The 25,069-nt window shown below is 47.2% G+C and overlaps 2 protein-coding genes across 2 annotated transcripts in view; one reads left to right on the top strand and one right to left on the bottom strand.

The window, feature by feature from the left end:
• The window catches only part of LOC128278656 (LIM/homeobox protein Lhx6-like), a 63,711-nt gene extending 46,900 nt beyond the window's left edge, over nt 1-16,811 (top strand). The window contains exons 3-5 of the mRNA XM_053017388.1: nt 81-543; nt 757-898; nt 16,416-16,811. Of these exons, the coding sequence (XP_052873348.1) occupies nt 81-543; nt 757-898; nt 16,416-16,811 (1,001 nt within the window). The remainder of the gene's footprint in view (nt 1-80; nt 544-756; nt 899-16,415) is intronic.
• Nucleotides 16,812-19,467: 2,656 nt separating this feature from the next.
• On the bottom strand, nt 19,468-23,903 carry LOC128278655 (nardilysin-like). Its single transcript, XM_053017387.1, has 10 exons — nt 23,818-23,903; nt 23,288-23,600; nt 22,762-23,164; nt 22,107-22,691; nt 21,948-22,033; nt 21,285-21,882; nt 21,067-21,203; nt 20,716-21,000; nt 20,230-20,652; nt 19,468-20,146 (listed from the first exon to the last, which is right to left on the bottom strand). The coding sequence occupies exons 1-10, from the start codon at nt 23,846-23,848 to the stop codon at nt 19,921-19,923; spliced, it is 3,087 nt and encodes a 1,028-aa protein (XP_052873347.1). The 5' UTR covers nt 23,849-23,903; the 3' UTR covers nt 19,468-19,920.
• Nucleotides 23,904-25,069: the final 1,166 nt, after the last annotated feature.

Raw genomic sequence — 25,069 nt, 5'->3', positions numbered from 1 at the left:
AAGCAGATCTTGGCCGCGATTTAACACCTCACCTAACAACTTCTTTCTTTCTCTCGCTATCTCTCTCTTCTTCTCGGCAGTGGAATCAATCAACGATCACACAGTCAATGTACAACCGAGCCGGACCCACAGCACCGGAAGCGTGGCAGCCATGGGACACACGACAGTCACACCGAACGCACCGGCTATCCAGTCGTCGGTCTCGTCCGCCCCGAACCTGGTCGGCTCGACCGGCCTGGCGAAGGACTGCGCCGGCTGCGGGAAGCGCATCACCGAGCGCTTCCTGCTGAAGGCGCTCGACCTGTTCTGGCACGAGGACTGCCTCAAGTGTGGCTGCTGTGATTGCCGCCTCGGCGAGGTCGGCTCAACGTTGTATACTAAAGCGAACCTAATACTATGTAAGCGAGACTATCTTAGACTGTTCGGCACGACCGGCTACTGTGCGGCGTGCAACAAGGTGATACCGGCCTTCGAGATGGTTATGCGCGCCAAGAACAACGTCTATCATCTGGAGTGCTTCGCCTGTCAGCAGTGCAATCATAGGTGAGCCGTCCGTGGTGCGGATTTGTACCACCTTGAGCTAGGCCCCTTTTTCGTTTTTTTTCTCCATCAAAGTCCAGCGGATTTACTGAAACGATTTTTTGTTTAATTTACATTTAGCTTGTAATGTGAAAGCTGAGGGCCTATGAAAAAAAACGTGCTCCTTCGCCACTTACTTACGTGCCACCTTTTGTTGTGCTCTCGTTCCATTTGCAGATTCTGCGTCGGTGATCGTTTCTATTTATGTGATAATAAAATTTTATGCGAGTATGACTACGAGGAGCGGCTAGTGTTTGCCAGTATGGCGTGTAACCCATCTAGCTTAGCGCACATTCGGAGGCAAGTTAGTAATTTACAGGTAAAATCAATATTCTCCCCCCATTCGCTGGCAGATTCGCCATCCAAATACCATCCCATTTTGCTTAAATTCGAGCTTCTTTTCTTTTCACCTTCCAACGACCATGTCTGCTTTTATGTTTTATCGTACTATTGGGTTTAGGTTTTTGAATCTACAATTTTATTAGCCACATTTCGGTGTGGGTACGTACTAACTACACCTTTGAACGATGAGGCAGCATATAAATGTGTAAAGCACACTGATGTGCGTTATTACGCGAAGATAAAGCACAGGAAAGACGACAAGACTGCATAAAATTAACAGTATGCCATGAACTTTAAGAAGCTTCTCACCCATCCAATGACATTAAACCGTTAATGGAAACTGTAAAACAACAAAATGAGTTCAAAACCATACCACGGTTCGAACAATAACATATAATACAACATAATAGATAATAACAAACCAAAGTGATAAGTGATAATAACAAACCGAAACATCAAACAAGTTAAACGATGGTTTAAAACAATAAAAATGGTCGTTCTTGAAGAAAAATCAACCAAAAAACAATAATACGTAAGCAAAGAAAGCCTAAACGTTTAAACTCTCTTCAAAATAGTATCCGCTGCACGATGCCAACAATCAAATGCAAAAACAGTGAGCTCGTTTTGCGATGGCCAGATTGTGCCCTGTCGAAACGTGAGACACATGGAATTGGAAATGTCGCTACAAGAGCTACCGGGAGCGATTGCCGACTGGAACGTGTGCCGGCCGCGCCCGCTAGCCCATGCCATAGCCGAAGGTGCGGTTTAATGGGTGGAAGTAATGTACATACACCATCGTCAATGCACCGTAAAAATCAGTTACGAGTTTAATATCACGCATGTGACATTAAATGGCGCATCACAAATAACGCTCCTCCGCCGAGTACACCCGGCGGAGCTTCACCATTTTCAATCTGCTGGTTCCCGGTCCGGTCTGGGTCCCGTTCCCGTTCCCCGGTCCCGACCACCAAACACCGCGGGGATATAAATTACCAGACCGGCGGTGGCGGCGGTGGGGTCGCAGTCCGCTCGGCATCTGGTGCTGCTGTGATTGGCGGCAGAAAAAAACGTTGATGAGTATTTCGGGAAGGTATTTCTTCTGCCACCGGTTTATGCTTCAAGATGCTGCATCCTGAGGCTGCACCTCGCAGAGCCAGCGGCGCTCTGTCCCGCCGACGAACGCATTATCACCCTGTCGATCTTCATTGAGTTCTAAATTTCCTATAAACGGTAAAGATTTATTATTGAACTTTACGTATTCAATCATTTACAGCCGTTATCAGTCGGATGACACACGCGTTTCATAAAATTACGTTTGCCAGCAGTGGCCTGGTTGGGTTGAGAGATCTTCATTTTCCAAAAGTCACACTGCATTTTGTCGTCAGTGGATTTTATGTTTTGTTGCTGCTGCTCCTTTGTACTAAATAAGAATCACATTCGAGCACTTTCGAGCAGCTTTGGTTCGGTATGAAGTAACACACCGAAGCTGTAGCTTGCATGTTCAACTGTTTATAATCCATTAAAATCGTTCATTTAATGCTTGCAATCATCGACCCTTCGAGTATGTGAACTAAACTTACAAAACAACAGATTCAACGGGGCAAGGTGGTCAACAAAAAGGCTCGAAAGTTCGAAAAAATTGCACAACTTTCTGAGCGACAGATCCTTACTGCTGACTCGTGTTGCAAAAATAGTTGAACTGTAAAACTTGGGAAGAATCATCGAAGAGCGGCATTCTTCAAATATTTTCTCTCGCCCTTCATCATTACGGGAAGGAATTAAACTGCCGCCAGCCGCATACATAATTAGGAGCATACAAACATAATTTGGTGGCCCGCTGGCCAGTGGCACCAATCGGCCACGTGTTATGTGACCACATATTTTGGCCCTATCGGGCCACAATATCAGTTTCGTCGCTTTTTGCGACTCTCCGACGTCGTGACGTCCGCTCCGGTGTCCTGACTCGCTCCTGTCGATGAACCGTACCCTAAAGGGCCAATTTATGGGCAGAATGAAGCGCACGAACAAATTTACACACACTGTGTCTCCCGAAACATCGGGCCAGTTGCAGCGCCTTGCGAAGCGGCTCCTGATATGGGCGCGTCCCGTTGACAGCACCCGGACCGTGGTGGAACGTGGTCACCTATGGCCACGGACCACGGGCCAGGATCTGTTGATTTACCGCACTTTATGAGGTCCGCTTTATAAACTAATAATTTTCTGTTGCTGGTTCCTGTTGCTGCGGTGGCGCCTAACGAGCTGCGACGTTCGGTTCATGCTCGCTCGGCTCGACCGGCCTCGGATCGATATAATCAAAGATAAATAATCTTCACTCACGTCGGGAAAATATTGCTCCAAGTCGGAGCCGGAGCCCAGCGGTGATGGTCCGTCGGTCGGTCCGGGCACCGGGACGCGTTCGGATAATCATTCATACGAAGGATCCTCAGCCAGACGACGCACACCTCCGCTGGCCGGCCACCCCGGCCAAGGAAGGGCCCCACAATGGAACTATGCGCAAGTAGTAATTGCAATTTCTGTTCGCCGTGCATATTTACCGCTAGCTCAGCGGTCCCGGGCTGGCCCGGCCCGGTACCAGATATTCGGTTGTCGGCCGTCACCGCCGTTATGCCGTGTTCCGGTTCTTTCGGGAAACGGCCGCCACCGCTGGTGCTGCCGTTCGGTGCGCATCCGGCAGCAGCGACACATGGAAGGTGCCACGGTAACGTATGGTCCGAGCCACATGCGTTGGGGTGTTAGTTGGTGGGTTGCTGGCTGGCCATCAACAGACAGGGACTCTCGTATAAATTTGTCCGCAGTCCGGCAGCGAATTGGGCGCATCCCACAATTCAAGACGCCGTGCGATGGAGCCGTAGATGCAGGTGTGGATATGACATAAATTTCCGATGCCTACAGCGCACAGTGGAACCAGTGCGCTGGTGGCCGGTGGGCAATTTATAAATTCTTTTAATATCCTTTTCTGCACTTAAATACTATCCATTTTGTCAATCATATCGATTTGATGGTAATATTTGGTTCTAGTTCTTGTTATTTTAAATTGTTTTTAAACTTTATCATGCTGCCTATTCATTTAAATTACTTTCTCTCAATTTTTTTCGCACTGCCTCAATTTACACACACTGTCATGTGTCAAGAAGACTTTTCATGGTGCCTTACAAGACCTTTTAAGTCCACTTCCAACGCTTTCAACTTTAATGTCTATCTCGAAGCTTCAGACTAAAAACCCCTTAAAATATAATTACACAAACATTTAAATGCCTGAAACATGTTCAAACGATCTTCAGTTTCACTTCAGTGACGGATATTTTTGCCTGAGTTAGTGACGGATGTTTTTGTACCGACATTGGTTTTCTATTTTCTATGGGCCAATTTGTATCATAATTGATCAGCAAAGTATCGCCAAAAGTGTGTTCGAAAGCGAACACATATCTTAACACGCAAAGGTTCGCGAATTCGCGGCGCCCATCAACAGCGAAGCCGTTTCCGAAGGACGAAAGAACCGAAACACCGAGTGCTAAGCGCGGGGCCACGTGTTCCAGTAGCAACGGAAACGGGCGAAGCGAACACAAAAAACATCTTCATCCTGCGGATGCAGGCGATGCCCGGGACCGGGACACGGTCACACGCCCCCCACCCGCCCGTGCCGCGCGGGACCGAAACGAGAATATTGTGCTGAAGTTATTATCATTATTATAAACAATATCGTTCAACCGAGAAACTAATTTAGCGCACTGTGCCGCCGGAGTGGCGCGCGTGTGGCGTGTGCTATCAGTGGGTTTTGTCACGAATTTCGGAAAACTTCTCCTTGCTTCTACGGCAGAGCTTCGGGGGGCACCTTCCTAGGGCAGAGCTTCGGGATTGATTTTATTTATTTTTAGAATGTTAATTAATTGACTAGTAACACAACGGTTACTTGTCGGTGCAAGAAATATTTTTATTGTATATTTTATCTGGTGAAATGCCCCACCGGTTGGCTTGAGTCGATCGATGAAATTGGAAGCGCTTGGGGCCATAAAGTAAATTAAGGGCAGCAAGACAAACAAAATTTTGATAAACATATACAAAATTCACTTCACCGAGCCTGACCTGAGTGTCAGATCCCAGACTGTTGATAAATGGAAAGTGAAGCTAGAAAACGGTCCAGTCGGGCGATAAACTTTAGACACTGTTTATAAATTCCGAGCGTACACCGAAAACCCACCGGAGGGCGCTTAGCACACCACCGTCAAGGACTCCACTTTTTCTAATCTCCACCGCACACATTCCGACACACACTCACTCACCTTTCCAGCCGCCGGTCGAAGTAAATTGAAGCCGATGCTTAGGTGCCGTAACATAGATCATTAGCTTCTGGTGGGGCTTGCTTTCGATGGCCGAACTATCGAACCACGGAGCGCGGAGCACGGATTTTCCCTTCTCGGAACTCGTCGGGAAGGTCGTCGTCGCCGGTCGCACCAAGACCACCGTGTGTGTGTGTAACGCGTGTGCGCCACCCCGTGAGCTCCGAGGTCCTGTTTGACGCATACGCCCGTTTAAGGAGTCACTCGACAATAGTTCGCAAGCCGCTGACGGGCTCACGTTACGCTTCGCCCGACCCAAAGCTATGAGCTATTATAAAAATGTGTAACTGCAACGTTATCTATGATTGAGATCGTAGCACCATGGCGTAGCCACTACCTACCCACAGCCACAGCGGCAGCAGCAGCAGCAGCACACGCAAAGACCCGCCACAAATTGCCGAACCGAGAGTGGCCACACGCGGTTCAACCGCAAGCGCGCCCGCAGGCGTCCTTCGAAACTTTGCATGCTTTTTGTGTCCTTATGCTTTATGTTGGACCCACTCTTCTTCTTCTCCGCTGTGTGTCTATTGCTTTCGCTTGCTATTGGGTGTCCGGTGTCTTCTGCCTTTTTAACGGCAGGGCCAACCCGAACCGTGCTTTATTTTCACGCGTTTTTTTGTTGCCTCTACGGTTTGGGTTTTTTGTCGATTCGCGTCGACGGGGATGGATGAGCACGGGCAAGGCGATCCCCAACCGTGGCTCCATTATTTAACTGGGCTGCATTGGGTGGCCACGTTGTCCGCAGCAACACGAACGATGACGGGGCTCTCCGATAGTGTTTATCGAATGGTTTTTAATTTAATAGCCTCCGCATCCAGTTCATTTGGCCGCACAAAAGGCAGTCAAGCGCCGTGATGATGCTTCGTAGCTCGTAGCTGCAACTTTTAAATGGACCGTTTGAGCGAAAAATTGATAATGAGCAGAGTATTGTACACACAAAAAAGATAGGCACACAGAACGCCTATGAGTGGCTGTAATTTAAATTAATGTTATAACTATTCATGTTCTCACTAGTATCATCATTATTATATAAATGTTAAGTTCGCAGTTACTATCATGTTACTATCATCATAATAATAATTGTAATCACTCGTGACACTCAGGATTTCTGTTCGCTATGATTTAATCAATTTTATACTGTTTGTTTAATGTTTTTTTTAAAATGATTATCATATTTTACTGCTTACTACTCTAAAGAACCTTATTCTTAGCTGAGCTAGAGCTGAATATTTGTACGTCTCCATTTTAACTTTCAATTGCCTTTGTCTATTTAAGTTTGCTTTCAATTTTATATTATTTTCCCTAGTTTGATGTGAAATGCTTTGCTAGATTAGGTTTGTCCTTCACAGCAACTATAATGTTTATTTAGTATTTTGGTTAATTACTTCTTTTCCACTAAAACATTTTTTTCTCAAGCAACCAATTCACCACAACTTTGGCACACCATACATTTAGACTATGGAAATTCCGAAAAACGAACTACTTTACGCTCGGTTTACAACAGCTTAAGAAGAAGATGAAAATTAATAAACACGATAAATTAGATCATCATTCGAGTGTAAACGATTTAACAGTTGAAACACAACACAACTCCAGTGTCCAAAGGCTAGTTCGTTCTAACGCAACCGTCGCACGAGCGACGTGCGTCAGGCACACCACATAATGGACTCGGGGTACTCGGTACTCAACAGGCCAGGATCAGATTTTCAATCAAAGATCCATTCGCCGAAAACCCCTACCGATGTATCAACCATACGGTTTCCCCCTGAACGACACCTTCGAGACTCCGGTGGCCTGCTGCCCAGGCTCAGCCACATTAACAACCACTCGCGGTCCCTGCCCCCCTCGGCAGGACGGCTCGCATGCCCGCCCCGTGCCTGTGGCCTGGTTTGGCAGCATTTTAGAACTTCGAACCTAATTTAAACTTTCCCACCTAAAAACTTGTAAATGAATTCCATCACTTTCTTTGCACGGGGCAAGATTTCCTTGACTTTCGTTCGTTTTTTTCCGTGGCGGTGCTTTCCGTGGCTCACTTTCTTTCGCTACAATGCACTATGGCGCCACACGCCGCTCAGTAACATTATCCTCGGTGGTCGGTCTGAAGCACCCTCTAGAGCGTCGAGGACGTTCGCCCGCACTATGACCTTCCACCGGAGGGGTTTTGGTGGGGGCCGCCTGCCCGCGATATGCTTCGCTTGAGCCGGGTGCGGGTGTGCCATTTTGATTAGGGCAATCACTATTCGCCCCTCGAAATCGAGTTAAACGATGTAAGCCACTCCAAAGAAACGGTTAACTGACGACGGTTCACACAACGGGCGTGGTGGCCACAGGTTAGGTTAGAGTGAAGTTCGTGAAAACATCCCACGTTTTACTATGTTGTCTCTTATGTTTCATAAAAAAGTTGAAATTTTCAATCTACTATCTATTACGTTTTGGGATAAAAAATGTAAAAGGGTCAAAAGTTACCCCATTTATCATATTTCGAGAAAAGATATAAAATAATTGACTAAAAACACGAAGCAATACGAAAACGAAAGACACTAAAGCACTTACACTGTCGTCTTTGAAGCACGAAATCGTGGCGCACGTAACAGAATGGGAACAAAGTGGTAAAATGGAGGGAAAAACAAAACACGTCAACGACACAAAACGGGCAAATTCATCCACATCGCTGGGTTGAATCCACAGACAAAGCGAACAGAGAGAGAGAGAGAGACAGAAAGGGAAAGAAGGCGAAATAAATTGACTGCCGATCGTTCGGACGATGGCGCATCAGATTATTTGTTATTGATTATTACTCCCAAGGATTGTAAACATATGAAGCGTAAAATTAAATCAGTTTATCTCTAAAATAATATATACCTAATAAAAGGAAAAATTCGTCAGCCGGAACGCCGCCGTCCGTCAGGACCAGCGGCGGCCGTTCGTGGGGCCTCTTCGGAGCGACATTAGAATCCTTCCTCCTTCCTGGCCGCACGGGCGCGCACGCACACCCTCGGCCAACCCACATCCCACGGACAATGGCCATCACCGGAACCACCGGATGGTGGCGCGCGGTTCCATTGAATTTCCATCGGTCGGGGCTCGGAAGGACTTTCCAAAGAATGTGTAGGAAAATTGAAAAAAAGAAACTTCTACTTCGGGCCGGCTGGCAAGCAGGATGATGATGATAGCTGTGGTCAGGGGCGCACGACGACGATGATGATGATGAAAGAAAGGAAGAAAGCGAGACAAAAAGCATCATGTTTCCGATGTTTTTTTTTTGGTTTGGCCTTCGATCTTTTTTCCCTTCTCGATTCGACGATTTGATTGAGAAAGTTTTTAGCGCGAGCGCGCGTGTGTGCGTATTGCCCCGTATATAGATGTGGGGCAAGTGGCCAAAGTCCGGCCATTTGGGATGGATATTAAGAGAAAGTGTCAGAAACAGAACTATGCCGTCATTTAGCTTGCAGACACACTAGCAAGCTAAATTATAATGCTTTGCGATAAATATTTACGACAACGAGAACACTAGACTAAACAAGAAATCTATCGAAACTACCCGCAGTGAAAAATAATAATGATAGTAAATTCATCAACTATTTTTTCCTCAAATCGTACAAATCGTATTAAACCGAATCAAAGGCAACTCGAAGCTGATTAAAAGTGGTTAAAACAATATCTTGATCCTTTCAGAATAATTTGATTACCTTAACTTCGACTTAAATTAATTTTATCGGTTTTTATTTGAAATTTCGTTTATTTTTTTATTTATTAGATTCAAAACTGACATTCATTTTATTTTAGTTTACTACTGTGAAGCATTGATCTTGTTCCTCATTAAGTTACCAACTCATATGTTAGTATCGTTTATTTATGTTCTGTAGCAGTGTGGGTTTTGACTGTAACTTAGTTCATTCCCATTACGTTAAGATTACTAGAATAGTTACTAGAATGCTTAAACTCGCATTTCTACACAAGTCAAACATAATTTTTAATCACTAAACTGCTCCCACGAAGGCCCCAAGTTCCCGAAGGCTGCCAGCCAGCCTCGTACCGCCACCGTTTGGCAATGGTTGGCCATCCCAGCGAGTGGCAGCCAAAAGTCACCAGCTGGAAATGATTTACTACACTTTCCGTCGGTCGGTCGACCATTTCGGTTACGGGCGACAGTAAAGCGGCGGAAAAAAGAAACAACCGCGAAATGAAAACGGGGGAAAAATTATTTGACCCAAAAAATTTAATTACAAACCTCCGGTGGCGGCGGCCGTTCCGGCATTGTTTTTGCGTGGCGGTCCTGATGGTGACCGTCACAGGGTCACGTGGAGTCAACTCCTTTTTGCTGACTATTTACTTAAAACTCACCGGACTGCGGCCCGTCGCATAAGACCGCTCGTTAGCCAAGAAGGAATCTGTCTCGTTCTGTCTCTTTCTCTTTGCAAAAATCCGAGAAGCGAGCTCCTCGGAAAAAACCAACTTACGACGACGTAAAAAAAGAGAATAAACTGTGGAACTCCATCGCGGGTTGGCCAAAAATGACCAACACCCAGCCTAGTGCGACCGCTGCGGCACAATGCAATTCACTTAAGTGACCTCCACCGACCCGCCAAAATCATAAAACACAAACCCGAAAACCGGAAACTCCGCCGTTGCGTTCTCGCACATTATTAATCATGCTGTCAAACTTAATTTCGCCTAATGGCCAAGGGCGCCATTAAAGTATCATATTATTTAAGAAAGTGCTCGACGCCCCGCAGCGATGCGCGCTGGTTAATGTTAAACTCCGGCCCCGCAATACACTAACCAGACGACTCGTCTGAAGCGTTTCGTCTCGTGGATTCCACTCGCAAATATTCGCGCCGAACTCGACATGGAAACACGCAGCCATGTTGCTGGGCGATGGCTTTTCTCCGCCACTTTTTTTTTTGGTTTGCTTTTGCCGTTTAAAAGTGAAACGCGGCTCGAAGGGATGGCAATTTGGGGAATTCATCTTAAATAAATAAAGCACCCAAGAACACGGCACCCACAGCCGTAGAAGGTGAAGTTTAATGTGCGATGGGCTCCTAATAATGTTCAGTTTCTTGCTTTCTAAACAAGCTCTCGACACTGCCGCATGCTAGTGTTTAACGGTACAATGGAGTCATTGGAGCCAGTCAAGCGAGGTTCTTGACAATGGCAAACTAGATTCTTGCCGGGATGTAGCTATATTTTGTTAGCAAAGGAATCCTTAGCCTTGTGGTCTAGGATTTGTTGCAACCCACCAAACCACCCGAAGACTCGCGGCGGTCAACACACCAGCTACTAGGTCTATGCGATGCAAAACGGACTTTTTAAAAAATGGCTGTACCTGTCGATTGGGACTTCCCAGTTTAGCGGTTCATTCATCATTACCTTGTTTTGACATCAGGTAAATGAATCCAGGTCGCTAAAAAAATTTCATCAGTTTGCAAACGGCCGTTGAAAGGGTTAGACCATGGCGAGTTTTGTGCCCGAAAAAAGCGTTTTGCGGGGATCATTACTTTTTTGTTACCTGTTTAAAAAAACGGCTGCAGAAGCGCACCGAATGCAACTTGAAGCTTACGGTGTACACGCCTTTTGCAAAACACAGTGTTTTGAGTGGTATAAAAAATTTAAAAATGGCGATTTGGACCTTTCCAGAAAAGTTCAGCCAAGAACTCCAAAAAAGTTCGAGGACGTCCAACTTCAAGAACTGTTAAACGAAAACGACACGCAATCCCAACATGAACTCGCGAATCAACTTCATGTCCATCAATCCAGCGTATCCAGACGTTTAAAGGTCATGGGGAAAATCCTTGAACAACAATCCGTTAAAAAAAGTCCGTTTTGCATCGCATAGACCTAGTAAACTGTGCATTACAATTAGAGCTACATGTTTTCGTGTATTGTGCTTTTATTTTAATATTATCAACATGCGAATTATTCTTATTAAGTTTAACGTGACGAAACCGGAAAGAGTTTTGTTTTGTACTAAACAGTACTAAAAATTGAGCTATTTAATGAGTACTTTATTTGTTGTAGCCAATTCAAATACCAGCCAAAATAATAGGAGAACATAATGGGCCTGTTGTTGGAATCGCGCACCAATACTTTATCGTTGGGCCAAAGGCCGCACTAACGCCTATTGCTACTAACGCCTATAGCCCCTAAATGTAGGCAATACGCGAATGTTTTAGAACATACAATGTGAATCCTTGCAAGCCGCTTGCTCGTGGTCCACCTTCGCAACCTTCCACACATTCACACCGAAAGTGTCAAACATTGACAGAAGCACAGCACGACAGCAGGAACACCGACTGTACTAAAGATCGACCATTCCCCACCGAAAGCTCCGTTTCATCGCCGTGGGGTCCTGCGGAGAAGAACACTGCGGTAACGATGAAACGATCGCCTCCCGCTTTGGGCGACGGTGGGTGGGTTATGTCCTGGCCGACGAAAAACAAACGTAAAAATAATTTAATTACAAAAATGTATTTAATACGCGAGGAAGCGAAACGAAAAAAAGGCCCAAAGTGGAATGGAAACGCACAGCTCACCCACCAAGCCACCCACCAGAAGTGATTAAAAAAAGACACGATGAGCGCATACACACACACACACACAACACATCTATCGGCCGCCAGAGGGAGTTGCTGTGATGAAGAATTGGAAAATATTTTTAATGAATTTAATTAAAATTTTGTAATAGAACGGCCACAGGAACCGGCCAGGGGTGCGGGTGGAGAGGGTTTCTGAGGGGCGGGCAGCTACCTGTCCAGTTCCCGTGACCCCCACCCATCGGTACTTCGCCCCCTTGGACCGTGAAATGGATTGGAAGCCCTTCACGAGATTCGATGAGCCTTCGCGTCCTTCGGCTGCTCTCGCTCTCTCTCTCTCTCACTTCCGCTACCGGTGTCCTATTCTCGTTGACACACCATTAGCACCCGCTCACCCCGGGGGAGCCCTCTTCAGCCCTCGGCCCACCCACGGTTGGACAGGACCCAACGAAATCGGCGGCATTTTTTGTTATTAATTAAAACGAATAAATCAGTCGCCCGGCCGCCCGCGACTAGCGGTGCTTTGGGGCTCTCCGCTCTTGCCCGCCACCCACCCCCCGTGAGATGGACAGCCCCGTCCAGTGGAGTGGGTGGCACCGGAGGGTGCCGGAAATTCCACCCACAAATGTTTTCTTTCTCCTCTCTGCTCCTTTATCGGGGGTTTCGTTGCCCACTTGGGTTGGGCGTTGGGTTGGGGCGAAAGTTTGTCGAGCAAACCCCTTTACTGGGGTCGGCCCCCATCGGTGCGGCCTTCCCCCTTCAGTCTTTCCCGGGACCCGGTCGGGATTCGTTCATTTTTGGCATTTAATTTGGACCGTCCTCCCCGTCCTGGTCGTCTTTCGCGCGCGGCTGCCGTTCTCATTAACCAATTCCTTTTGATCGCGAAGATTTAATTGATCTCTGTGCGTGTGATCTTTGATTGCGTTTCGAGTTTCGCGCGGGTGGAGAGTGACAGAGTGGCACGGACACGCGAACAAACTTGTAGCGGGCCGTCGGGTTTTAGTACTCGGAACTCATTTTGGGACACCCGAATGGGGCAAATCACAAATCACAATTCAATTCCAGATTCGCGCGCGTAACATGCGCCCGAGTCCGGGAAGCACTAGAAGTCCGGTCCGGTGGGACCGCCAGCCGCCCCCGTAGGCGGTGTTAACGTAAACTAAATTACCAATTCTGGGACAAAGGGACAACAGGTAAGAGGAGACCAATGACGCTTTAGAACAAGAGGGAACCGCACCTTCGCTCTGTGTTTGGGTTGGTCTAAAAGTTGCAAATGTTTAAAAAAAACCTTCGTAAGGCTCTTTTTAACTCTTAATTTAACGTAATAATAAATATAAAAACCGGTGTTGTAAAACAATTGGCCCAGAAAATCGGTAGTTGTTTTAGAGTTTGGAAAAACTATCCATAAAATCTATATGTAGAATCGATAAACGAGTTTAATTTAGGCGATCAACATCGTAACGATATCAGGGGAAAGCCTAAGCACTAGTGATGCCGAGCCACTCGGGAACGAAGACACCTTAGAGAGATATGCTCCGTGGCATCCAGACTGATACAAAAAAGTTCAATCAATGTAAATTATTCATTCAAATTTATTTTATCACCTTCATCCCTTAGTTCGCCCCTTTCTGAGCCAATAGTCCTGCGCAAACAAATGATTGATACATTTTTTTACATTTACCAACAACTCTTTACACAACTGTTTCGTCTTCTAGTATTACCCCGTCGATTGACACGGTATTCCGCGAATTGGCAATTTTAATTTAAAAAAAGGGGACAAAAGTTACACGGCTCCGTATTTGACGAAAAAGGGGTTTGTTTGATCAGCCTGGTCCAGTGTGTAGCCAAAAACTCAGTCGAAACTGTTGATTGGGAAACAAGTCTTGTAGCTTTTTTATCAATCTTAACATGCTTGAGGCGACACAATATCATGAAGTGCAGAAACTGAATTTGAATTTTGCCCATTGAGGTTAAGGTGTTAGAACTTACAAGGAACTCTTACTAGTGCGCTTCTGGAAGGTTTAAAGACCCAGAAGATACCAAAGCCCACCAATTATACCGTATAATGCCAAAAAGAAAAACTTAGAAATAGAAATACTCAACTCAGCCTTAATTTCATTTATTTCAGCAAAAGTTGCTTGTCGATTACACTTAATTACGTTAGCTATTCTTAAAGCTATGAGTTAATTCTTCCAATGAACTGGTAAAAAGTTTTTTGAAGAAAGAGAAAAATACAATCCAAAAACGAGTAGAAAATGTGCCAAACTGCTTGAATTGATGTGAATGCAACTAGAAATTCGAAATCACTTTTGATCACAAGGCGTGACAAGTCATCTTCTAAACATCTTGAACATTTATTCGACATACAGCATACATCTGCAATTGTTTCAATTATTGTTGTATGGATTACTTTTCTTATTGGTTTGTTTCGCTATGATGCATTTTTTCAAGTGTCTTCACAGAATCTTAAATTAATGGTTGTCATAGGTCTACTACTATTTTGTTCCTGTTTAGTTGTTACACTAATGGATGCATCTTTACATGCATTACACTGTAGAAGTTACTATTATCTTTTGGAACTTGGGCTATCTGTCTGTTAAATGCGTGAGCATTGAACTGTTTTGCTGTATTATGTATATTCCTAACCACCTCAAGAAACTCTATGAGCAGCCCATTAAGCTTTATACGGCAAACGGCCCGTTGTTCCCAATTAATTTCGTCCGGTTCATGCGATTTGCATAAGAAAGTGCACAATCACAATCGCATTGCGCAGGCCAACAACACGGTGCATTGGGTACACAATTGCGAAATCCCTACGCCCCGGAGCGGAGCAGCCATCAAACACAAGAAGCAGCCAGCCCAGTGGTTGCCCAAAACAAGGACAACGAATGGCGGCGCTCGCATTAACGGTCCCACGCGGTTGGGTTTTCCGCGGTCGAAAAGCCGAAAGGGAAACACAGGGAGTCGCGTCGGTCCATCCGGTCCATCGTCCGGGGCCGGCCAACGGACACACGAACAAAAGAAAATTAATTATGAAAAGGATAATAACTTTCCTTCCGCATCTTTAATCTTTTGCAGATAATTAAAAAATTATAATTAGAATACACTCCGAGAGTGCGTCCGCGCACCACCGTCACGGCCGCCATTGCACCGCACCGGACTTAGGGGGGGGGCGGTGGCCCTGCGGGAAGGTGCAATAGGCCCACGGCGACGATGATGGACGCTGCTCCCGTTGACGATGGCCCGTTAGAATGGCCTAGATTTAGAGTGAGAGAGAACATGAGGGTGATCTTAAGAATAAGAAGAAAGAAATGCTCTCTATTCGCTACTGTTTACCGACAAAATGGAGCATAAAATTAAAGAAACACATCGTCCGTTTTTACGAAACCTCGCCAAGTATCTATTTTTCCGGTGAAGTACAAGGAAGAAAAACAGAAAAATAAAACAAACCGAAAATGTAAAGTCTACAAAAATCCTTGCCTTTAAAATATATTGTTTGCACGTTTCGTTTATATTGATTGACTTCTTTTATTCCTTTATATTTCGCATTTATTCGATCACAATTGGATGGTTTTGTTACTGTATCGATTCATTCAATTTCAATGACGATTTTTACATTTGGCTTTAACTGCATTTTAAGGGTTTGAAAATTTCTCCATGTTTTGACTAACCAGAAACTATTCGTTCGTATTATTTACTAGGATCATTCTCATTGTCGTTTGCCTTTTCGTTTTTTTCTTTTCTTAACAGTTCTCTCTTATCATTTTGAATTTTATTACTACTCTTCAGGAGCATTCTTCCTAGCATTCTTCTGTTTTTTTGCTTTTCTCAATTTTTTTCTTCTTTTAACGTGCTTACGAAGCTTTCTTCAAAGACTCCAGCATTCTTCTATTCCGTTTGAACTCAAAACCCAAACGATTTGGAAACGATCTCTAAAATCCGGCCATATGCGGTACCCGGGGTGCGTATCCATTGTCGTGGTCCACACTACCGTGCCACTACCACTACTACTGTTACTAATACACTTCCGCCCAAATAAAGGCGAAGCTCAGCCCAGCAGCTGACAGACAGACTGCAACCCGTGGCGTCATGGCGCACCCAGCGGAGTTGCACGAAATAAAATAAAAACCCGCGGAAAGGCGTCCTCGCCGCTCCGGCTCACTTCCGGCCGTCACCCACACAAACCTCCGGGCGCCACCCTCGGACACTGTGTTCCACACAATGTTTAATTAGCTAAAGTTAATTAATTTTTTTACGTGTTTTTCCGCGAGAAAGATATTTAACTTTCCTCCCTTCGGCGAGCGAGCGAGCGAGCGGCACCGAGACAAGGAGGGTAAGAGAGTGCAAAGGAAGATCGACTCTTCTCGGGGCTCCGAACGCGCTCGAGGACACACTTGAGCTGCAGGGATTTTTTGTTTCCTTTTTTTTCTTCGTTCTCTCTTCGTTTGTCATGCCACACGCTGGATACCTTCTTATTCTTTGCGCTGGCCCCAAACACTCTCTCTTCGTGCCGCGGGAGAAGGACATTTTTCACAATTAATTAATCTCGTTCCGACGTTCCGTTTCTTGTCTCTCGTTTGCTCTCTTTTTCCCGTTTCTACAGCCCGCCGGAGAAAATCTCATCCCCGGTGCTGGTATCGGCGGTGGACGTATGCCACCAGCCGGCGCTAATAGACCTCCATACGTAACGGACAAGCTCGCTCTACCGAACCCCCAGCAGCCCCAGCAATCGCAGCAACAACCTCAGCAACTACCCTCGATGGGCCCGGCGGTGGCGTCCTCGTCCTCGTCGTCGTCGTCATCGTCCTCGACATCCCTGTCCTCGACGATGGCTCCGAGCAATGCGCTGCTGACCTCTCCGACACAGCACCTGCAGCCGCAGCAGCAGCAGCAGCAACACCATCCCAGCAACCTGGGCCCGCACCGGGACGACGGCTCCAGTGGCTACGGGAGCCCCGACTCGGAGACGTTCGAAACGCCGAACGGCACCAGCCAATGACGGCCGATGCCCTGATTGCCCAAGGTGCGCTAAGGGAGCCCCCGCGGGCGGCCAACAAGGCCACTACTCCCCGGCGATCCCCCCGGCGAGCCGACTACGGCCGAGATCCCGACGAGCTCGGCACCTGCTATACGATCCTTGTATACATAGTCTAGTTTAATGAAAAGCTGAAGGGTTCCCGACGAATTGCGAAGAGCCCCAACCCAGGCCCTGACCTACGCCACAGACACGCCACTCCAGCGCTAACCTCTGCCCAAGCGTTTACGGCGCCCGGGAGTGTGCGATCTTCTTTCGACACCCATTGCCCCGGCTGCCAAAAGGTTGATCTTACTAACGGGGGACGTTCAATAAGGCTTGGCCGGGTCGTTAATTGGGAGACTCTGGGAAGCAGATCGGATCCCTACAAAGATCTCCAAAAACGAATCTCTTGGGTAGTGTTTATCGCCTTCCTTTCTAGGCCTACTTCCGCTTCCATGGCTTCCGGCCGTTTTCTAGTTCCCTTACTGATCCTGGTAGTTTTGTTCTCTACAACTTGACTCAGTGGCTAATTCAGGCTAATTCCTGCAAAAGGAAACAGCCTAATATCATAGCGGACGGCTATGACAATAGAAAATGATGTGAAAAGTTAGCTCCCATCATTTTCTGTACATCATAACTCTGCTTTCTGCATCATTTGATCGATTGAACGAGCTAATTACTTCACTCAAATAAATATTTCCTTTCGATCGAACCATGGGATTACTATCTCGATATTTTAAGACAATGGCTCTTGGTGCACGAAATGAATCTTCCTGGACGGCATATCCACTTCTTGAGAATACTTCTTTATTCCATGTGCCCTATATTTATCCTCTGGCCACTTTTCCCTCCATATTGATTCCCTTGCAACAATTTCCTAGTTCCGACCCTGTGCTAATTCTGTTTCATTTCATGTCTACACCAGATTGTAAGGACCTTATTGAACGGCCCTCGTAGCGGTGCCAAGGGAAATGAAATAAAGTAATGTCCACTGCACTGTGCGAACGAAAAGTGGACAACAGAAACGATGATGTAGGGAAATCGCTACCAAGGCAAAAAAAAACAATCCAAAAAGGACCTGGTGCGAGGGAAATTCGATTGACGCGTTACACTAGTCATACTTCCGTTTTGAGTCCTATTCCGGTAGGTTCCAGAGACGTTGCCAGAGACAACCACTCGCCAATGAAAAGTTCCGGCACAAGTTTCATACTTTTCCGCACCCGTGCTATGTCTTGTAAATAGTGAAAACTACGTAAAGAGCTGCGTTTGCGAAGTTGCCGCAGAATTATCTGTGTTTCGTTAAACGATTTACGATTTTTCTTTGACAACTTATTTGTTCTATCGCCATGCTTTTTGTTTTTCTAGTTTAGTGTTTGCGACGCAATGCAATCAAACCGGTTCGGCTCGCTTTGCGTGGATCATCAGCACGGCATCGTGCAGTAACACAACACATATCTTATGCTGAGTTTAGTTGGTGTACAAAATTGTAAAGGTTGTTATCGCGTTGTGTTGGTTCGTCGATTGTTTTACTCCTAATCTTACTTACTCTCAATTGCTTACTAAATGCCGCGACGCAACCCTGAGCGAGGTGCTTGTGAAACATAAAAATACTAGAATGGAAAGCTATAATAAACCCGAAGTGAGGACATTGACCATTCCTTGCTCTCGTCATTACAACCAAACCAAATACAATGAAACGATGGATGTTAAAATGCAGCAGCAGCACAAAACTTAGAAGTACGTTCACAGACTCTCGCGCATAGGCACTAAAAGGCAGAGTAAATGATAGCAGATAAGCAAACCGGAAACAGAAACAAAACGTATAAAAGCATAAGCAAAAGATGCTTGTGGCCAAGCCTAGCTGGGTAAAGAATACACTAAAGAAGAAAACAACTAAAGATAACAAAAATCTTAAGCACGAACGGGGTTTCTGCAGGAAACACGATACTTACACACACTCTAAGACTCTGTTTGTGAGAGTTTCAGCGAAGGCTATGGACCTGACCATTAATAAGCACATATTGTAACAGCAGTGTAAATGTAAATATCACCGTTTCAATACCCAAGAAAATGAGAGATAAAAGCTAAAATAAAACCAAACTGCGCCATACTGAGAACGATCGTAGCCGAGTTCCATTGCTGAAAGAAACCCAGGTCCTACTTCAAATGGACGACCTGTGCGCAGTGACTAGCTGTTCCCGGCGTGCGTCACCACGCCTCATTTCATTCTCGTTTCTCGATGATCCGATGATCGCTTCTCATTTCCCGTTGCTTCTCCGTTTCAGACGATCGGGCTTCCCGGTGCCGTATCCGATCGGCTTCCCTTCGCACTATCCGCTGGATACATGCCAAAACTCGCACCAGCTGAATTTGGCTGAAATTGCTTGAAAACTATTGGAGTTTTGCCGAAATTAACCTAGATTTTGTATGGGTAAAGTGGGGAAGGGTTTCAAACATTCACCAGAACATTTCCCCACTTGCAGAATTTGGTTCGATTTGTACGAAAACAACCCAAATTATGCTGCATTTTTTTTGTTGCGTTTGTATGGGAGCCCCCAGGTTGTATGGGAGTTTAAAAAAAATCGCAAAAATCCAACTACAGGCGCCTAGCGTTCCCATTATTAAATAATTAAATCTTTTTTACTTTATTTCCTCTTCAAAGCCTCGTTCAATACAGTAAACATGCTTGCTGATATTGATGTTGCCACCCTTCTTATGCGCTAGGCGAGATTGTCATTGTCTCCTGCCTAAATGCTATGTACTAAATGGTTCTCACGAATTCTTAACTGGAGTCGGGTTTGGTCAACCTGCCCTGCCGCGAACACGCAATTTGGCAGTAAAGTATTAAGCAGCAATCGTCGGTGTCCACCAGCAATGCTTAAGAACCAAATAATAAGTTTCAAACGAGCGTTCTATCAGATCTGTTTGTTGACATACAACTAAGTGACTAAACGAATCAATGATCGATGGTTACATGGGAAGACGTTCACGCCAGCGTATGGTGATTTCTAAAACTAAAGCTCCGCTCTCCTCTCCCATCGTCGCAGAAGCAATACAAAGACCGTTCCTAAACGTGCCCTGAACACTGTCCTCAGAATTCATCGTGTCGCGTTAACGCCTCTCCAAAGTCGGTGGCTTGTGAGCCCACGAAGAGGTCATACTTTTCGATGATTTCCTCTTTCGTTAACTTTTCATCTGCATCCGAATCTGCCTCATAGATCAAGTGGCGTGCCTCGGCCTCGGCATGATCGAAATCGGCGGGCGTGATCCAATCCTTCACTTCCTGATCATCCATCAGGCCATCCTTATTTTTATCGCTGTAAATTCGAAAAACAAACAAATGAATAAAATTGATGACAAATACACACATCATGTCTCTCTCTCTCTCTAGCGTACTAACCGGAAGTTGCTGAAGGTTTCCCGCTCATGTTTCACCCAGTCCGGCTCCTCTTCGTTATCCTCACCGCCCCGGTACATGTCACCAATGTACTCCTCGACCGACACCTTGCCGTCCTTGTCCTTATCGATGTCCTCGATCGTTTCCGTCACAACGACGTCGCGCATCTGTTCGCTCTCCTCCGGGTGCAGAAAATCGGTAAACTCGTCCTTGATGGCGGTTCCGTTAAAGTTGTGCAAAACTTTCTGCATCACCTGCTTGGCCGTGTCCGAGTGAAGGTTACCCTGCACAAGCACCTGCACCTTAATGCCAGCGAAAAAGGCTCTCGCAAACTGCCGGATGTCGTCCGGAGTGAACTGTTTCAGGTACCCGAACTTTTCCCACGTCGTCCAGTGGTTTTGCTGCACCACCTTCAACCGAGCATCGCTGGAAAGTGAACCGTAATGCAAACGCGATACCTTTTTTCACTACCAAGCGCGCGATTCTTACCGATTCAGTTTGTTCGGCTTCATCAGCTCGTTGTAGTACACCCTCTCCAGTTTGGACTTAATCAGGTCGAACACAGTATCGCTGAGCGTTTCGGAAAACCGACCCATCGCAGCCGTTATCTCATCGACAATGATCGGTAGCTTTTCGTTGTAACCGTCCACCTTTAGCAACAGCCCCTTCTCGGCGGAGTACAGCTCGTAGTTGAGACCGGCAACCTCGGCCGGATAAAGCTCCTCCGCGATTTGGAACTTCACCATGGAAGCAAAGAACCCGGTCAGCGCGCAACTGCGGAGCGACGATAAGAAAGGGGGTTTAAAAAGAAGCAAAATCATGGACCATGCCGTAGCGTACCTTCGAGGGTCGCTAATGGGTAGCGGCGATATTATGTAAAAGTACATCAGCGCCAGCGGGAGCCTAAATTTCGAATCCTGACGGAACCACAGTTCGCCGACGTTGTTTTCAAAAATTTTCTCCGGATAAGGAGGTATCTACAAGAAAGGGAAGAGAAAGAAACAACAATACGTTTTGCATTGCATTGAACAGATAACCATCATGTCTCTAATTCCTACCTCGAGCTTGGTTTGATCCTCGTCCGCCAGTATGCTGAAGTTGGTGGAAATGTAGTGGTTCTTCTCCTGAAGCTGGATTTCCTGCATCGGCTGCGCTGTTTCCCACAGTCTTTTCCACTCGGGCGGAATCTCCAGCTCCGTGTACTCGGTGCCAAACCAGCGTTCCGTGCGATCGTACGTCACATTTCGATACGGCTTCGTGGACGATATCATCAGATTGAAGCGACCCTCGTTGAACTCATCGATAACGCTCTGTATCTCGGCCGCATCGTACCGGAAGTACAGCTCCGACCCGGTAATGATGTCTTTCGGTGGATAGTAACGCATGTTAACGACCAACTCTTCGACATTGTCACTCGTTTCCTTCTCTTTCCGGTACCGAAACGAGGTCGCTTCCAATTCCTGCAGCTCGCTAAACAAACGCTCGTCCGCGCCTTTCGCCTTCATAAGCCGCACAAACGAGTAAACCGCACGCAGGATCTCCTCGACGTTCTCGAATCCATGGTCGGTCATCGTGATCGAAATACCGAACAGTGTGTAGAGCGAGTTCTTCTCAAACCCATAGTTGGCCCCTACCTCTACATCCAATGCTAGCGAGCTGCGGAAAAACGGAAAAAGGGAAATTAAATACGCTCCCAAGTGCACGCGAACTAGGGTACTCACTGTTTTCTAAGGTAGCTCGTGAGGCTATTCTTCCCCTCGAAGCCCATTATGTAGGAGATGTAGTCCATTGGCTTTACATGGTAGTCCTAAAGAGAAGCATTTAAACCGAACGGACGTAAGCAACCAGCTAATGAGGGACACTCAGCTACTCTCCGTTACCTTAACGCTCGGCCGCAAACACCAGGTGATATCGAGCTGGCACACGTCCGAGATCGGCTTCACGACGAACAACTTGCTGTAGAACTCGTCGCGAAACGCGTTCCGTTCGTTGAAGCCCTGAGACAGATCATCAGCCGGCAGCCCGTTGCACGGGATGGAAGAGAAATAGCCAACCGTCAGCCGCTCGAGCTCATCCAAGCTGCACGGGGCCTGCACCGCAAAGTGCATCCGGTGCGCGGAATAGTGGCGCCGCTGAAAGTCATGCAGCGCCGTGTACAGCTCATCGTCCGTGATGTTGTTTTTGAGCGTTTCCAGGTTACCCCACGAGAACAGACTGCACGGATGGTCGTCGCGGCCAAGCGACGCCAGCAGCTGTTCGCGCCGCGACGAGAACCGGTTGTTGTTCGTTTGAAACTCGCTCTCGACCGAGTCTCGCTCGCGGCAAATCGAATCGCGCAGCATCAGCGGCTCCGTGAAGAGGCTTGCGAAGCGATCGAGCGCACCCTCCAGGTGCTTCTCGTCGATCTCGAAGTAAAATGTTGTCTCCTCCAGATCGGTGATAGCGTTATCGAATCCTCCACATTTCTGTTCCCGGCCAAAAAGAAAAATGATACATTGGGCGTTTCCATTAGGGTAGTGGTTGGTAATGACTCACGCTTATGTACGAGTCGTACTCGTTTTCCTTGGGATACTTTTTGCTTCCCATGAATATCATGTGCTCCAGAAAGTGCGCCAGTCCCTGCACGTTCCGCGGATCGCTAAAGGAGCCCACCCCGACGCTGAGCGCCGCGGCCGCCAGCTTTGCTCCCGCCGTCCCGTCACGGCCAATCGACTCACTATCACTGCCACTGTCGTCACCATCCTCTTCGCCGGAGTTGTTGTCCTCCTCTTCGCTCGCTTCTTCAGCATCGGACGACGACGACGACGACGAGGCGGATGCGGTGCCACCGTCGGTGCTGCTTTTGCCGCCGTCCGCGCCACCCGCGTCACTTTTGATTACGTTCTCCGTTGGATCGGAAATTAACAATGCATGCAAACCGTTTGCCAGCAGTATCGATCTGTGTGGCATCATCGTGGAAGGGATGGGACATGAATTAGTTACGGGAAGCAATCAACCACCGCGCTCTCGTCATGGGGTCCCGCTTGCTGCGGCCAAATGGCTCATTGTTCGTTGCTCTTACCTGTACTGCTTATGGTCGGAAAACGATTGATCCGGTACGGGCAAGTAGCGCACCGGCGGATTGCGGTGTCCCCCGTCCTCCTCGTCGTGAGCGACACTGTTCGTGGCCTCCGCAGCCGCTGCCGCCGTCATCGAAGCTGGGGAGCAGTCGCGCGTAACCACCATCTTGCTTGCGGTGCCCGCCAAAACCGATCCACCATCGATTGCCGCGGCCGGGCGCTTTCGGGTCATTAACGTGGGTCCGTATCGCGGATTTCGGGAAGCGACACGTGCGAACAGCAAACTCGCTGCCACCACAAACATCAACACATGATCTGCACATGGTCACCCAGGGTAGAGAGGGTAGACGAACAAGACGAAAAGTAGAAGACAAAGGAAATTCAAGCGTGACTCTATGTTATTTTCGGTACCCTGGCCTGGCCCAGTGCACTAAAAAGTGCGAAAGTAAACAAAGTTATCATCATAAATTCACACCAGCGGGGCTCCCGAGCCCCGACGCGGTGTTCGTGGTGGCGCAGAACGTGGTCGCACATTTATTAAATAACCAAACCGAAGCACTCATCGTCGCAGCAGGCGTCGGTTTGATCCGCGGGTCGAGAGTCGGCACAGAGATCCGGCACACGGCGTTGCGAAAGTGACCAAATTCAACACACGGAAACGAAACAACTGATCCACACACGGGCACGGAGGGGTGCTACAACTAACCGCCACAGCTGGCAGGGAACTAAATTGTAGTGCATCAATCGAACGAACACACCACACTAGTGGTTTGGCCACCACAACCGCGAGCCCCGGGTGAGGCGGCCCGTGCGTGCGGGGACCTGTGGGCAGCGATTAATTATTAAACGAACGTCCAACAGTGTGTTGCCGCCTGCCGCTCCCACCGCTTCGGCTAAGCACGTGAAAAACAGTACGCGTACAGTGTACGGTGTGTGTGAGTTCTATTTACTTTCACCGTTCGTGCGTCGCCTGCTGTTCCGGATAACCGGACCAGCGGCGACTGCTTTCTTCCTCTGTATAATTCATGAACTCTTTTTATATTGCTCCCGTTACGCTTCCGTCTTAATAGCACTGCACATCCTGCATCTCGTACCACCTTCGGCCGCACCGTGGCAGAAGCAGTGAGGTAATCGAATGCTCCCCCGTCCCGTATGGAACTATCCGTTCGATGCCTTTCGCTATGAACAGCCACTCAGAGTGTGGAATTGCGCTTTTTAGTTATGCGTTAGTTGATCGCGATCGGAAAGCGAGTTTTTATAGCAAAGTCCTTTTCACCGACCCCCGCTGGGTGGCTGACTGTGAAAACACGCGTGTATGTACTAAAATTTAAACTTTTTCTCCTCTGCATTGCGCGCGGTTTTTGTCGGTTGTGTGGCTCGAATCCGGACGGACAGAAGACCCCCGGTGGTGTGTTGATTGACCAGCATCAAAAATAACATTAAACCACCTTTCTGCGCTGGCTCGCGAAGAAGCAAAAAAATATCACCAGGCAAGTGTGTTGTCAGGCGGTACGGACGGAATACCATGTCATTCGCACCTTCTTCGAGCATCATCATTCGGAGAAATTTACGACAATTTTTGACAACCCCATCGGATGACGATGATATCGATAAACGCTCCCACCCATTCGTTCCCTCTCGCACTCTCTCTCTCGCTTACTTACGGTTTCGTGCACTCTCTTCACACTCCTTGCAAGGAGCGGGGCAATCCTTGCCACAGGAAGTGCCATTTCACGGTTCTTACGCCCGGCAACTGGCCGTACTTCTAGTATCCTTTACCTGCT

Source organism: Anopheles cruzii, chromosome 2, assembly GCF_943734635.1.
Source record: "Anopheles cruzii chromosome 2, idAnoCruzAS_RS32_06, whole genome shotgun sequence".
In the NCBI taxonomy this organism is placed as follows: Eukaryota; Metazoa; Arthropoda; class Insecta; order Diptera; family Culicidae; genus Anopheles; species Anopheles cruzii.
Note: the sequence above shows the minus strand (reverse complement) of the source record. Positions and strands in the feature narration are given on the sequence as shown.

Coding starts and splice junctions, on each gene's coding strand:
- LOC128278655 (XM_053017387.1), bottom strand. CDS start 23,848: ATGAGTGCTTCGGTTTGGTTATTTAATAAAT. Junction 22,034..22,106: donor GTTTGCGGCCGAGCGTTAAG/GTAACGGAGAGT, acceptor GCTTCTCTTTAG/GACTACCATGTAAAGCCAAT. Junction 21,883..21,947: donor ACGAGCTACCTTAGAAAACA/GTGAGTACCCTA, acceptor GTTTTTCCGCAG/CTCGCTAGCATTGGATGTAG.